The sequence below is a fragment of the Amphiura filiformis genome, chromosome 5, assembly GCF_039555335.1.
Source record: "Amphiura filiformis chromosome 5, Afil_fr2py, whole genome shotgun sequence".
NCBI classification, from domain to species: Eukaryota; Metazoa; Echinodermata; class Ophiuroidea; order Amphilepidida; family Amphiuridae; genus Amphiura; species Amphiura filiformis.
The window spans coordinates 33165901-33179799 of record NC_092632.1 but is presented as its reverse complement, the minus strand read 5'-3'; the positions used below and the strand labels follow the sequence as shown (position 1 = coordinate 33179799).

Sequence of the window (13899 nt, the reverse complement as noted above, 5' to 3'; positions counted from 1 at the left end):
CAATGTATTATTTTATGTATTGTATAATGCACACTTATTCAGGTCTTCCATGTTATGAACGGTGACAGTATGCTGCATATAGTGGATGACAAAACAGAGAAGAGCTACCAGACATTAGACAATTCATTCAATGAGCTGAGTCCTTCATCCCAGCTGTTCATGTGTCATGGCATCCTAGCTATGCTCCCTGTCAAAGACCTGATTGAAATCAATGGAAACATGGGATGCCTCTTACTGGACGTGATCCTGCCAAAGATTCTCCATGTAACAGAGAGGTAAGGTTTGTTCTGTAATAGTATTAGTATGTAAAAAACTAACAATATCTAATTGTACTATACGAGTGGATATTCATATGTAGTGGTAGATAACATGAATTTAAGTTTTAACTTCAACACTACACTATTTTTCGCTCACCTGGAATATTTTCACTAGTCCGACTAGCGTCTTCAGCAGGTGATGATGCTGTGATGATATCATGTCTACAATCGGGATATCTCTCACTGATGACGTCATAGGATGTTACGATCTAGGGCCTCCTCCCAGGGCAATGATAATCAGTGGGTGTAAGCAAACTTTCTCATAATCTTGAGAGGGATAGCAAGGCAGAACACACAGTATCCAAGAGGGTGTAAATGGGACTGTTCGATAGTCCCAAGGTTTGCCAGTCTTAAGGTTTGCTAGTTATATTTCCATTCAGAACCTTTCAAAAATCACTGAAAATTCCAATACTTTGAGCAAATTTTCAGACACCCCCTACCCTGAAATTCAACTTGCACCGTAGAAAAACATTCTTGCACATTAGAATTTGATAATCATAGGACATCCCAAAATGTGGCCTTAAAGTTGGAACTCCAAATTGTGCATAATGTGATGTGATAAGAATTGGACCTGATTTCTCAGTTGAATCTTAACATTTGAGACCCATAGAGACCTCCTAGGATGGGATGGCAGTACAGTTGAATACTTTTGAACATCCTGAACATTTTATTTGACACACAGGTGTGTGCATGTCCTGGAATTATTGTCCTTATGGGGGTTCAGTATTACCATGGTTTTGTTTTGTTAAACATTGTCTAAAATACAATGTGATGGCACAGGGGTCAACAAACTTTTGTTAAAGTATTTGTTTTTATTATTTAGGAGGTTAACAAACTTAGATGCTAATTTTGGATTAACAGAGTTCAACAAACTTTTCAACCTATAAGAAAAGGACATTAACAAAAGGACATTAAACTATTATATGCAGAGTTGTAAGTTTTGGTAGAAAGATGAACAATAACGTAATGTGTCTTGTTGTAGAGGATTTGAGGGATTGTGTCCATATGTAGTTTGTAGCTCCTGTGTAACCATGACACCTTTTGGTCTTGACACCTAAAATCATGACACCTAAAAAAACATGACACCTAAAATCACATGGCCTCCAAGACTGAATGTAGATTTGATTCCTAAATCGGTAAATTACTGGTTTTTTACATTTTTTACAGTAATTACCTGGTTACTACCAAACTTTTTATTTTATTTTATTTGCTGTATTTGTGCCCACCTGGGAGACAGATGATTATATGCACAGCACCATAATAATTTTAATTTGTCAAGTTTTCAATGCAGGATAATGAGCTAAATTGATAGAAATTTATTATTTTTCTACCAATAGTTTGCTGAAAAGTAAAGCTCTGGGGTAATATGAGAAAAATACGAGCTACTTTGATGGTATAAAGTGGGAGGATGAGGCTGTAATTGGGTCCCACACCTTTTAGCATGAGTTCTTTGAATTCCTATTTAGTTTTGTTTGTTAATCTTTTCCTTTCTCATCACAGCTCAAACAGTTCCAGTACTACGTTGGCAGCCTCAAGAACCTTGACACTGTGGACTACTGTTGCCCTTTCAACTGTTCCTGACGTAGATATGGATGTGAGGAGCATGTTTGTTGGTACAGCATCTATTCCACAGAGGATATTACAGTATGTGTGGACTAATTGGGATCACCCTGTTGATGTAAGTAAACATTCCACCAAAGTTATTTTTGTCTTTTAATTTATTTTTAATTAAATATCAACCAAATTTGTCACAAATTTGGACCTAGATTTTACATACTAAATGTCTTAGGCTGCAAGAGCCTGTGCAATAATTATGAGGTTTATGTTTTTAAGAAATGATCAGTGACCCAAAGAGATGAAGTTCTTATATGAGAACTTTATATAAGATATGCATTCATAAGAGATGTGGAAAACAAATCAGCAGTATTTAAAAATATTGCTGATTTGTTTTCCTTATTTCTTTAAAGTTCAAGGTTAAGAAACATTAATATTCACATATGTCCATATTGTAAGTCATATTTCAGGGAATTGTAACTGAAAAATTCAAAATAATTATTTGAGTTGTCTTAAAGGAGTATTTTGTGATTTCTAGCATCCTTTCAAAAATTAATTCCCAAAATTTCAGTTGATTTTGTATTGTGCATGATTATGTATATTAATTTGCTCCAAAGGCCAATGTGCTGTAATTTTATTCAGAACATAAATACAAATTTGACAATATTTTGGCTAAGCGAATGAATCTGCAAGAAAAATGTTGCGCACAAACATATAGCCACAAGGTTCTGGTGGTATAAAATCTCAACTTTTTGGGTAAAATTGTGGAATAAGGCTATGGATCATTAAATACCCCTTTAATTAATAGTACAATGTAAGACCCAATCCAGAGGGGATACTCAAGATTGGTTTGAGTAGGGACATGCCTACAAGAATCTGATAGTGGACCCATTTTAAAACCAATTTCTCCCCCAAAACAAAAAAATTAGAAGCCTAAATTAAGAAAAAAAATTGTAAAATTTGTACAAAATTTAATTTTCTTTATATTTGGGCTCCAAATTGGGGTATTTTGTTTTCTTCAAAGAAAATTGAAAAATTACCATTTTTATACTAAGATTGACCTAGAAAGGGAGGGGGTGGCATTGTTATACCAGAGGTCTGACAATGAGACCCATATTTGCGACACTTCCTATTGTCATTTGTACTGAGCCCCAGGACACAATCATGTCTGCTGTCTTCACAAGTCTCCCAAGGTTATATCTACATTTTGTATGCATTTTGATATACAGGGCATGAGACACCAGACAAGGATTATATTTGAGAATATTATTACTCTCCATAGACATGTTACATCAATAGGTAAGTTTACAAACCAACGCGATGATAAGTTCTATTTTTCATATTAGTTTAGGAAAGAAAAAAAAAGGTTCTCTAACCCACGCACATAAGTATGTAAAAGCCAATCTAGCACCTATATGCTGGGCCTTTTGTACGGGCTTTATTTCTAGTTGTTAAAGTAGGTAAAAAACGCTTTTCTCATTTTGATTTTCAGGCACCTATAGGAAACTATCTTTTTTAGCCTAAGCAAATGATTTTTAAGATTACAATTATACTCTTGATCAGCTCATAATAGGCATGACTCATAACATCATGGATTGATATAGAACGGCGTACACACAGCTGGGTGCAGCACCTATGCGAACTGTGTGACTGATGTGCGTTTTTGTGAATTACGCAAGGGTAAGTTGGGACTTTATTGACTCACACAGTGATAAAGACCGAATAATTCTCGCCTATTACGAGCTGATCATAGCATAACAGTGTGGATTGGTAATACAGAAGAATTGGGCTATTCCAATTGAAATCCATACTCCCCCAAGGAAGACATAACCTTTATCTTCCATGCATGCTTGGAGTGTGAATTTCAAATGGACTTCCCTGAATGGGTACTCCGTTTGATATCTACACCCCCTATATGGAAAATTAAGGTCATGTTTTCCATAGGAGGAACAGCCCAATAGGATAAAGAAATCTTAGCGATATTATAAGGATAATGATGGGGTACAAATAGGACACAGGTAGCAGATTTAATGGCTAGAAAAATGACTTCAGTTATCTATCTTTACAGATTCAACCAAGGATCCATTTCTGTTAAGCTTATTACAAGATTTAATGGCAGCCAGTTGGCATATTAGAGGAAAATATGGCCCTTTAGGATGTCTGACTCAGCATCTAGGTGCTGAGAAGATATTGGAATTATATCCTACAATACATCACACAGTTCTTGATATGCTTGGAGAGCAGACTCTAGTACCTTATGTAAGTTGTGTAATACCAGGGCTTTATTTTTACAAGAAAAGTCAGAAATGAATTTAAGATCATTTTGAGAAATTCTGTTCATATCTTGGTGAAAGGTGCTACAAAGTATTTTTTTTAAACTATTTCCCATTGATGACTGTTTGAATTTGATTCATTTATGTTCTCAAGTCATTAGAAGAGACTGGACAGGAATTTGAATTTGTCATTGTAATATGTTTATCAATTTGAAAATTCATCCAGTTGTCATCCCCATAATGCTGTGAGATTTTACACCTAACATTCTACTAAATTAGAAACACTATTGTAGATCAATAGCAGCTTCTTTGCCACCCCCCAAAAAAAACCACATTGGGACAAAAAGCAATACCTCCCCTCAAATTGCACCCATTTCCGGACTCTCCCAGTCTCACCTCTTTAGGGATGAGGGATATGGGCTATTCCAGTTGAATTCCATACACCCCTATGGAAGATATGCCCTTAATCTCCCACACAGGGGGTGTAGATTCAGGTAACCCCATTTGAAATTCACACTCCCTGTGTGGAAGATAAAGGTCATGTCTTCCCTAGAGGGTGTGTGGATTTCAACTGGAATAGACCAATTTATCATCTGATGTCCAGAGTCTCACAACAACCTGTTGGTAATTGAATGTGGCTATAGTCACTAGGATCCACATCATGCTCATCTACCTTGGCACAGTTCTTTAACCCTAATTCATGTGTACATTTATTGAATGACCGTTGAAAATTTGGGTACAAAAACTCATACTCTGCAATTTGAGGTCAAATTTTGCACCACTATGAGTGTTTAATTGAGGTTATTGAACTATGCCATTGGGATGAGGCCATTGTGGTCCTAGTGATTATAGGGTTTGATGGATGGATGGATGGCTTGAAATAGTAAAGATTTTGATTCAGCCTTGCCCTTGTCTTTGCAGGCATGCGACCTTTTAGCTAAGTTGTTTACCTGTCATCTGAAGGCATTGACATCGATTCAAGGTCAAGGTGATGGACTGAGTAAATGGCAAGGGACATGGATCTTACCTGCACTGACACTGCTGTGTGACCCAAGCAAACCTAAACAACATAAAGGATTCCTGGTGGAGGTGTGTATTTCAGTTTTATAATTATAGCAAAGAGTTCTAGAATTTTCTTTGGTTCAGACAAAAACAGGGAATACCTTCTGAGAATTGTTGCTCTGCTCAATGCCACTTTCAAGTCAATGATTAATGTCATTACAAGTAAGCATTGATGGCAATAAATCTGATTGTGGGAAGCATTTGGTTTGTTTTTCCTGTGGGATTGAGGAAGACGAGATGAAACAATTGAAAGAAAAAATGGGGAATATCCCTTTGAATCCCTTGTCAAACACATCCCATGAGTTAGTCTGGTCACAACACTTATTAAAGTCAATAAAGTCAGCACAAGTATTTAATTTGATACCAAATAATCCAGTGAGGTATAAGTTATATAAAACTGTAGAGGGTGCTATATGGAAAGGATATCAACATCAGGGAGTGTTCTGTGTTATTGTGTCTTTCAAATTTGTAATATTTATGATTATAATTTTTAGAGTGTTTTCTTCCTTGTGTCAAACAATATGAGTTGATATTCATTTCCATTTAAAAGGAAAGGGGCTATTCCAGTTGAAACCCATACACCCCTATGGAAGACATAACCTTAGTATCCAACACAAGGGATGTGAATTTAAAATGGAGTCGCTCATTCAGGTAACCCCATTTGAAATTCACACTCCCTCTATGGAAGATTAATGTCATGTCTTTCCTAGAGGGTGTATGGATTTCAGCTGGAATAGCCAAAGTTACTCTGAAAATGTTATCATGCTTCATGTGACTAGATATATTAATAAGGGGTGGTGCAATAATTATGTGTACCCCGGGGTGAATTATAGGGGGGCAAAGATTTTTGGCAGGCCAAAAGGGGGGCAAGCATTTTTGGCAGGTCGAAAGGGGGTCAAGCGATTTTTGGCAGGTCGAAGGGGGGGCAAGCAATTTTTGGCACAGATATTTTGGGCACCGTTTCTATATTACGCCCTAAAAGGCGTGGAAAACGTTACTTTAACACGTTCAAATATGCAAAATTTCCTGCTTCTGCGCTTTCGCATTATATGTTAAGACAATTTAAGGTTTTAAATTGGGTTCCCAAAATCTTGCATGTGTAAGGGGGGGCAAAGATTTTTTGGCACGTAAAAAGGGGGGCAAAGGTTTTTGGCACGTCGAAAGGGGGGCAAAGGTTTTTGGCACGGCCAAAGGGGGGGCGATTTTTGGCATACCATTTTGAGAATTCACCCCGGGTGCACATAATTATTGCACCACCCCTAAAGTGGTCAGTTACTGAAGCATGTCAAAATGAATATTGCTAAGTTAAGACACAATCACATGAAACACTCCCTGATGTTAATATCCATTACACGTAGCGCCCTCTAGTGACTTCATAAACCTACATCTCTAGGACTTCATAAACATACATACAGAGGGCTCTTGTGAAACTATGCCTATGAATGTAACATATCGCCCTCTACAGTTTCGTAAACCTATATATCGCTGTCAGAGGGCTCTTAGCCCTGTTCACTAAGCTACCCTATAAAATATGTCTGAAATAAAAATTTAAAAAATGATAAAAAAAAAAAAAAATTTAACTTTAGTTTGATAATTGCACAACTTCTTTTACATTTTTAGTACCATGTGCCAAAGCTGTTGAAATTCAGTCCAGAGAGCCTGACTTATATTGTAGAACATCTGCAGAATAACAATGACTTGGTGACCTCAGACCAGCTAGGTGCCTTATTGATTTGTCTTAAGACAGCCAGGACATTGGGATTGATAGAGACTAGCAGGGCTGGAGATATCAAGGATGGTATGTGGAAAGGATTGGTGTCATTTGATGTCTTGGAACAGGCATTATCTCACAGCAACTCACAGGTGATTGTATGGATACTTTGAATTTTATTTTAATGACTGTACAGTAATATAAGGTCAAGTAAAAAAAATAACATGTATATCGTCCGGACTTTTTCAAAAATCGGTGAGGGAGGTCCTTATTAAAATTCATTTCTGTGTAAAATTGCAAATGCAAAGTGTTTGTCAACGCATCATAAAATCGGGGAGGCCCCCTAATATTTTTGTTATTACCCCAAAGCCCTACCCCTAGCTTAAAGAAAGTGTTTGCAATGTGTTTATAAATGATAACCAAGAACTTCTAAACATGTCATTTTATCACAACAATTTTAGAAACAAAGTAAGGAAGGAAATAGGAAAAATAACAAAAATATTTGAAAACCTCCAAAAATCGGTGAGGGCGCGGGGATGATAAACACATTCTTTTTTTTACTTGGCATAACCACAAGCCTGGTGAAAAAGGTTGCCACACCAAAGCATTAATTGGCCAACATCCTTCCCTGCTCCCCTATTACAATGTTGATTTGGACAACATGGTCATCATTTCTACATTACAGTCTCCCAACATTGAAAAAGGGTAGGGTGGGGAAGGGGAGACTGTAAGCTGACTGTACATTTTCAGCTATTGTACAAATGTTATACAGAAATGTGTAACATATGTTACATATCACATACTGAACTCAGGCGAGTGTATGCTTTTAACAACAATACTGGTGTGGCAGCACATTTCCACCAGGATTGTCTGAAAGAGATGTAACAAAATCCATCTGAAATTACATTTTCATCAATATCTTTAGAATGTAATGTTGTATTCACCTGAAATTTTCACATATGTGCCCATCCACCACAAACTGGTCGTAAAGTCAGCATTTTCCATTTTGAGATACAATCAAAAACAGTAATTGGATTTCTATGTTGAATATACTAGGAATTTGACCTTTGATGAACTATAACTTCACTTCCAGATGTCCGATGAAGCTGGTTGAGGTGTCATTTGAAGCTGAAAGTGAATTCTTTCAAAATCTGCAATAAACAGAAAATGATCTAGAGCCGACTTTACTACCACTTTGTGGTGGATGGTCACATATGTGACACGATCAAGGGAAATGAGTTGGATGTCCCTAATATTGATTGTGAGATATTGGCAAAGAAAACACAAAAATTCTTTTGTTTTATATTGTTTTCAATGGTTGATAAATGGACATAACTTTGTAAAGAAATGTCGTATCAACATAGAGTTTTCAGTTTCTGGAAGCTCTAAATGTCCTCGATAGAAAAATATGTAAAACTCATTTTTGACCAGGGTCGACATGTGACTCATTCCCCTTGATCATGTCACATAGTGTTATTCTATTCTGTTTATGTACCGTAAACAGGGGTGAGATTGATCACCTGGGTGAGATTGATCATGAGGATTAATCACCTGGGTGAGATTGATCATGTGCACCGGTAATATTAACAACCAATCATTGACACTGTAAACAATTGCTAATATATTATATTATTCTTTTATGAAGGTTAACTGCATGAACTGCATGAAGTAACCCAACCCAACCCAACCCAACCCAACCCAACCATGCGGAATTACAAGCGTAAATGAATAACAGAAATCAGTTATCTTTCACAAATTTGAAGAGCAATGTAATGAGATAATTTTAACAATTCTGAAGAGGTCAGAGACAATGGTCGTTTCAAGTTATATGTTTTGGTATTGATTTTTGTTTGGGTTTTCGTAAGTTTCATAAGTTGCGTTTTGTACAAGAGTACAGCCAGAACAAAAACTGTTACGCAATACGAAAACAAAAACAAAAATCAATACATATAACAGTATGTCATCCAGTCTGCTTATCAAGATAAGTTGAACAGTTATGAAGAACTCAGAGACAGTTTACTTAGCTTCATTTCCGATTTACCATGTATTTTCATTGAAATTGGGGTGAGATTGATCAGATTTTACCTAGAACACTTTCGTACCAGATTTGGTATATCAACATAAAACATTTTGATTTGAAAATGTTTCAGAATTTTTTTAAACGCCAAATTTTGATCAATCTAACCCCATAGCAGTAGTGACATTGATCATATAGGCCCCCCCCCCCTACATACTTTATACAGTCAACAATGAGTGATCAATCTCACCCCATATATTGGGGTGAGATTGATCACTCTTTTGATTAAAAAAATTATACAAACGCAATTCCTACCATCATACATTATATATTGATATAAAGTGGGGACCCTATTTGTTATAAACAATTAATATAATCCACCAAAAAATTATATGTGTAGAGTTACAAACATAAAAAGGCCCAATTTGATCAATTTCACCCCTGTTGACGGTACTCTATACTGAATATATCTTTTTCCATATCATTTTCACACGGATCGGTCTATGTGTACTGTCAATCATTGAAATGCCAAAATAATGCAAAATATGCAAAAAGACTTCTCAATCGCAATTATATGCTGTCTACTGAAAGCTACTGAAGATAGTATACAAAACTTTACAACATTATTTGAAGAATTACAAAATATGTTTTTATTCTCATAAATAGGTTCAACTCAATGCACTGGGACTGCTGTGTGATTCAAACAAAACTACAGAACAATTTTCAGCGGATGAGCTGAGACTACTGTCATCATTTCTATCCTTGAATATGAACAATTCATCACCATCATTCAGGCAGCAGATGTCCTCCCATCTCAAAAAGGTAACATTCAATACGCATTTAATATGACATGAATCATGGACATTTGTTCATGGTCTGTACCATTTTTTACTCTGATATGGCAGTGACATCAACGCGTTGACATCTTTTTTGTGTGTGTATGGATGCCAACGCTTTGAGTGAACTCTAGCGATTAACACCTTCACCCAATGAAATGAGCACTGACGTCACTGCCACATCAGGGTTAAAATGGTATAGCAATGAATTAAATGTAGAACCTTTCTTAAACCTACAATGCCTATAGCTAACCCAACCCAATTTCACAAAATTGCACCCCTGTCCAAACCACCCTTGTGGGGTTTGTGTTAAGTAAGCCCACAGCGGCCCGGAGGCAGACTTTCAGAAATGCATGCTAGCCAGCTACTGTTACACTAAAGAATTTATATGCACAAGGTTCCTGGCCACTCAGGAAAAAATGAAAATCCATTTTTTCCAGACAGGGATAACTCAAGGAATTTGAGAAAAACGGCCCAAATCAGATCGGGAATTTGAGTACATTTTGGTATATATTTGTCTTGTGTTATGTGTCCAAGATGAATAGTTTGACAGACTCTTTATGCTGGCTTCATTTTGTTGATATGCAGTGTGACTGTAAAATTGTGAATCTTTTTGCAATTCGTTTTGATTTGTTGGGTTTATTGAACCATATTTTTGAATTGTTCCTGGCAACTTTACACCTGGTTCATGGTGGCCAACCAGAAAATTTCTTGGACATTATTCTTCCTGTAGAAGGATAAATTCCAGCAAAAAGAAAAAGCTATTATCTGGCTAATGGCAGAGAATATCTGTTTCTGTTGATCAAAATTAATATTTTAGCCAGTATATTACAAAAATTAGAAACACAATATTTGTAAAACCAATCCAGCCATTCCCATGAACAAATATGATGATGTGGCGACTATAGGAGCAGATTATTCAACAACATCACTGGTCTCTCAACCTTACAGTAATACAATTTTTATATATAACCAAATTGCCAATTTGTTTTTAATTCTCATCAGATGTTGATTCGATTAAGGGAAAGTGGAAGACTTCTAAGCAAACAGACCTCTTCGTCCAAAAGGTCTTCATCTGGAGACAGTGATGATACAAATAAAGTCACATCACAAATAACATTGTACAAGGTAAATTGAGTACTTAATTTTGATTCCTACAACAGTGTGTTGTGCTGTATAGTTTTGTGTCAAGTTATTAGCATATTTATGAATATTTATGAGCTTATTTGCATAGTTTGTCTGAAATTCCATTAATCTACTCTGCAACTTATATGCAAGAACCAATTCATTTCTAATTTGGTAAGGTGATAGAGTATGTGTTGTAAAGTTTGTGCCATGTTATGCACTACTTCCACTTAATTGATGGGGATGCTGGGTTTCACCTCATAGACATCACATGGGATGAGACCTGAACTCGAGTGGAACTAGTGGCAACTTGAATGAATAAATAATAGTTTAATAGGATTTTCTCTCAAAAACTCACATTACTAGTGTATAAATTGATCTGTGTATCTTTGCTGTATATATCTGTCAAATTCAAATATTGTACTCCAGTTCAATGGGTCTTATGTTGCTTGTGATATGTGTCAAAAAATGTATATAGGGTGTCAACATTGGTATTTTGGGCAGTGGTAAGGCTGTGGTCATTATATTCATTTACAATAATTTAAATATATGTTGTTTTCTTCTTTCCTCTGCAGAATTTTGTGCATTGGTTCAGTGAGTTTCAGTTTACAAACCTTGAACCAGGGTCTAGCTATCCAAGGAGAGCTACAGCTTTATACATTCTCACTATGGTTGTGCAGATATTCAACAGCCCAAATAAACAAGGTGGGTTCAGTGATTAACATTTATGATATGGGCAATCCCAAGCACATCATTCCGCAAATTTGCATATGAATTTCTTTTTAATGCAGGCGCCAAACATGTAGGTGAATAGCATAATGGAAACTATTTTTGGTTACAAGTGAATGATTAAGGTAGGAGAAACTTTTTCCAAACCACCCTAATTCCCTTATTTGCATGTGCAAACTTGTGGAATGATGTGCTTGGAATTGCCCATATAAACAAATATGAGTATACAAGCCAAATATGGTACAGTGTTCCCCCAGTCATTGAAATAATAGAAAAGTCTTGGAAAAGTTATGGAAAAGTGCAGGAACCATGAGTAGGTGTTTCCGATAACCAGCATTATGCTATCTAAAGGGATGCAACTGCTTTTTGTAGGCTTCAAACATGTTTTTTGTTTGTTGAAGTGAAAAAGGTTGAAACAAGTTGTGTCTATATGGCATTTCAATGCAGATTTTGAAAAAAAACAATAAAATCATAACCATGAATTTGCCAAAAAAGTTTGTACAAGGCAAAGTGCAAGATGTAATTATTGATAGAACAGAAGGTTTTCTGGCTCTTTTCTACTTGATGTACTTCAACAAAAACATTGAATTGGTCACTACACAAACAGCATCTTGACTCTCTAGCTGCACAGTATTTCACAAATTCTCTAGCTCTATAGCAGTCACAAAACCTGTGTGACTCTGACTGTAGTTTGTAGTTTCAAAGTGATCCAACTGCTGCACCTCAATGAAGTTTTATCCTGAAATGGTACAAAGTGGTTTAATCCCATGTCTTGGACCACCATAAACCATTAAAAATAAAATAAGCCCATTCGTTTTAAGGAAAACAACAAGTGAGCTACCAACAATCTAAAGCTTTACAAACATTAACAAGGATTCTCGAGTATTGATATACTATAGGATAAGCCACTCGTTTGCGCAAATGAAGTCAGTCACACAGCCAATGCGCGATGCATGTGATGGCATAGCTGTACGTGTAGGAGTGTATCACCTGTGGAAGAGATGATGCATGTTTACGTCATTGTTTCCAAAAAAAATTAAATGGCGTAAACGGCGAACATTTGGTCGAATCTTTCCATTACTATCATATTGTGAAAAACCAAGTAGCTGAGGAGTTACCTCAATATGCTAGGAAAATATTATAACCGATGACCCCATGACGAGACTGGCTAACTAAGCTGTATTTTGCTGGAAAGGGTCCAAATAATTGGCAGTTGATGTGCGCCATCTTGGAAAATGTTTAGGGTACCAAACTCCCCAGCAACTGTCAATCAAACTACCGTAAACTACGGGATAAGTCCGTTTCACTATTGAAGTAGTACACACAACGTTGTCATGCACATGTACACGTAAATTTTAGGCTAAGCGACTAGTACGGTACCAAACTCCCTAGCAACCGGTACCAAACTCCCTAGCAACCGTCACTCAAACTGCCGATGTGTCAGTCAAACTGCCGTGAAGTGACTTCAATTTTTATACAGGGATTGAATATGAGTGTCACGGCCCTGACATTAACTTTAAAACCTGTGGCCTGTTTAACTTTTTGTTGGAACTTCCGCATGTGTTTTTTAAGTTAGGATTGTGAACTTTGATAAATCTTGTAATTTATTGCAATTGAATTGATTGTATTTCAGGAAAACAGCAGACCTTATTCATCACACAAGATATGTGGACACCCAGTCATGTGCAACTCATGATGATGAGATTAACAGATAATTATGAAACCAATAAGGTCATGGCCTTTGACCTTCTAAAGGATTTGTCACAGGAGACCTTGGGATTGCTTGTAAGTTCAAAAGTTCCGTAAAGAGATACCATTATGAGTGATGTAATGGCATATCAGATTTGGAGAAGCTGATTAGGAGATTAGATATTAAACAACATTCCAATTCTGATCAGCACAATATGTCATGTCAGGATGAGTATTGAGGCCTAAATATACCGTAGCGCATGAGATCTGTAATAAAGGAATATCATTGCACTTAAAATTTATTACGCTGCCTGCTTCATATATCACAACATTTGGCTGCTAACGATAACATTGCCAGTATGACTACCCCCTTAACAGCTCCCCATTTATACCTGGGTGGAGTCCCAGGATGGAGTGAGACAAGCAGAATAAACTATCTTGCCCAAGGACACAACATTGGCTCCTGATAGAGTTTGAAACCAATAACCTTACACTTGTGAGCCAAATGCTCTAATTGTTAGGCTTAGCTTTGTCGAAGTACCAAATAGATTAGTGTGGACTCCACCATGTTTGTTTATCACTTATA

The 13899-nt window shown here is 36.5% G+C and overlaps 1 protein-coding gene across 1 annotated transcript in view; it reads left to right on the top strand.

The window, feature by feature from the left end:
• LOC140152999 (tRNA (32-2'-O)-methyltransferase regulator THADA-like) overlaps positions 1–13899 on the top strand; it is an 81563-nt gene that overhangs the window by 4492 nt on the left and 63172 nt on the right. The window contains exons 4-13 of the mRNA XM_072175569.1: positions 43–275; positions 1818–1995; positions 3101–3170; positions 3940–4130; positions 5066–5233; positions 6827–7069; positions 9601–9756; positions 10776–10898; positions 11471–11600; positions 13258–13409. Of these exons, the coding sequence (XP_072031670.1) occupies positions 43–275; positions 1818–1995; positions 3101–3170; positions 3940–4130; positions 5066–5233; positions 6827–7069; positions 9601–9756; positions 10776–10898; positions 11471–11600; positions 13258–13409 (1644 nt within the window). The remainder of the gene's footprint in view (positions 1–42; positions 276–1817; positions 1996–3100; positions 3171–3939; positions 4131–5065; positions 5234–6826; positions 7070–9600; positions 9757–10775; positions 10899–11470; positions 11601–13257; positions 13410–13899) is intronic.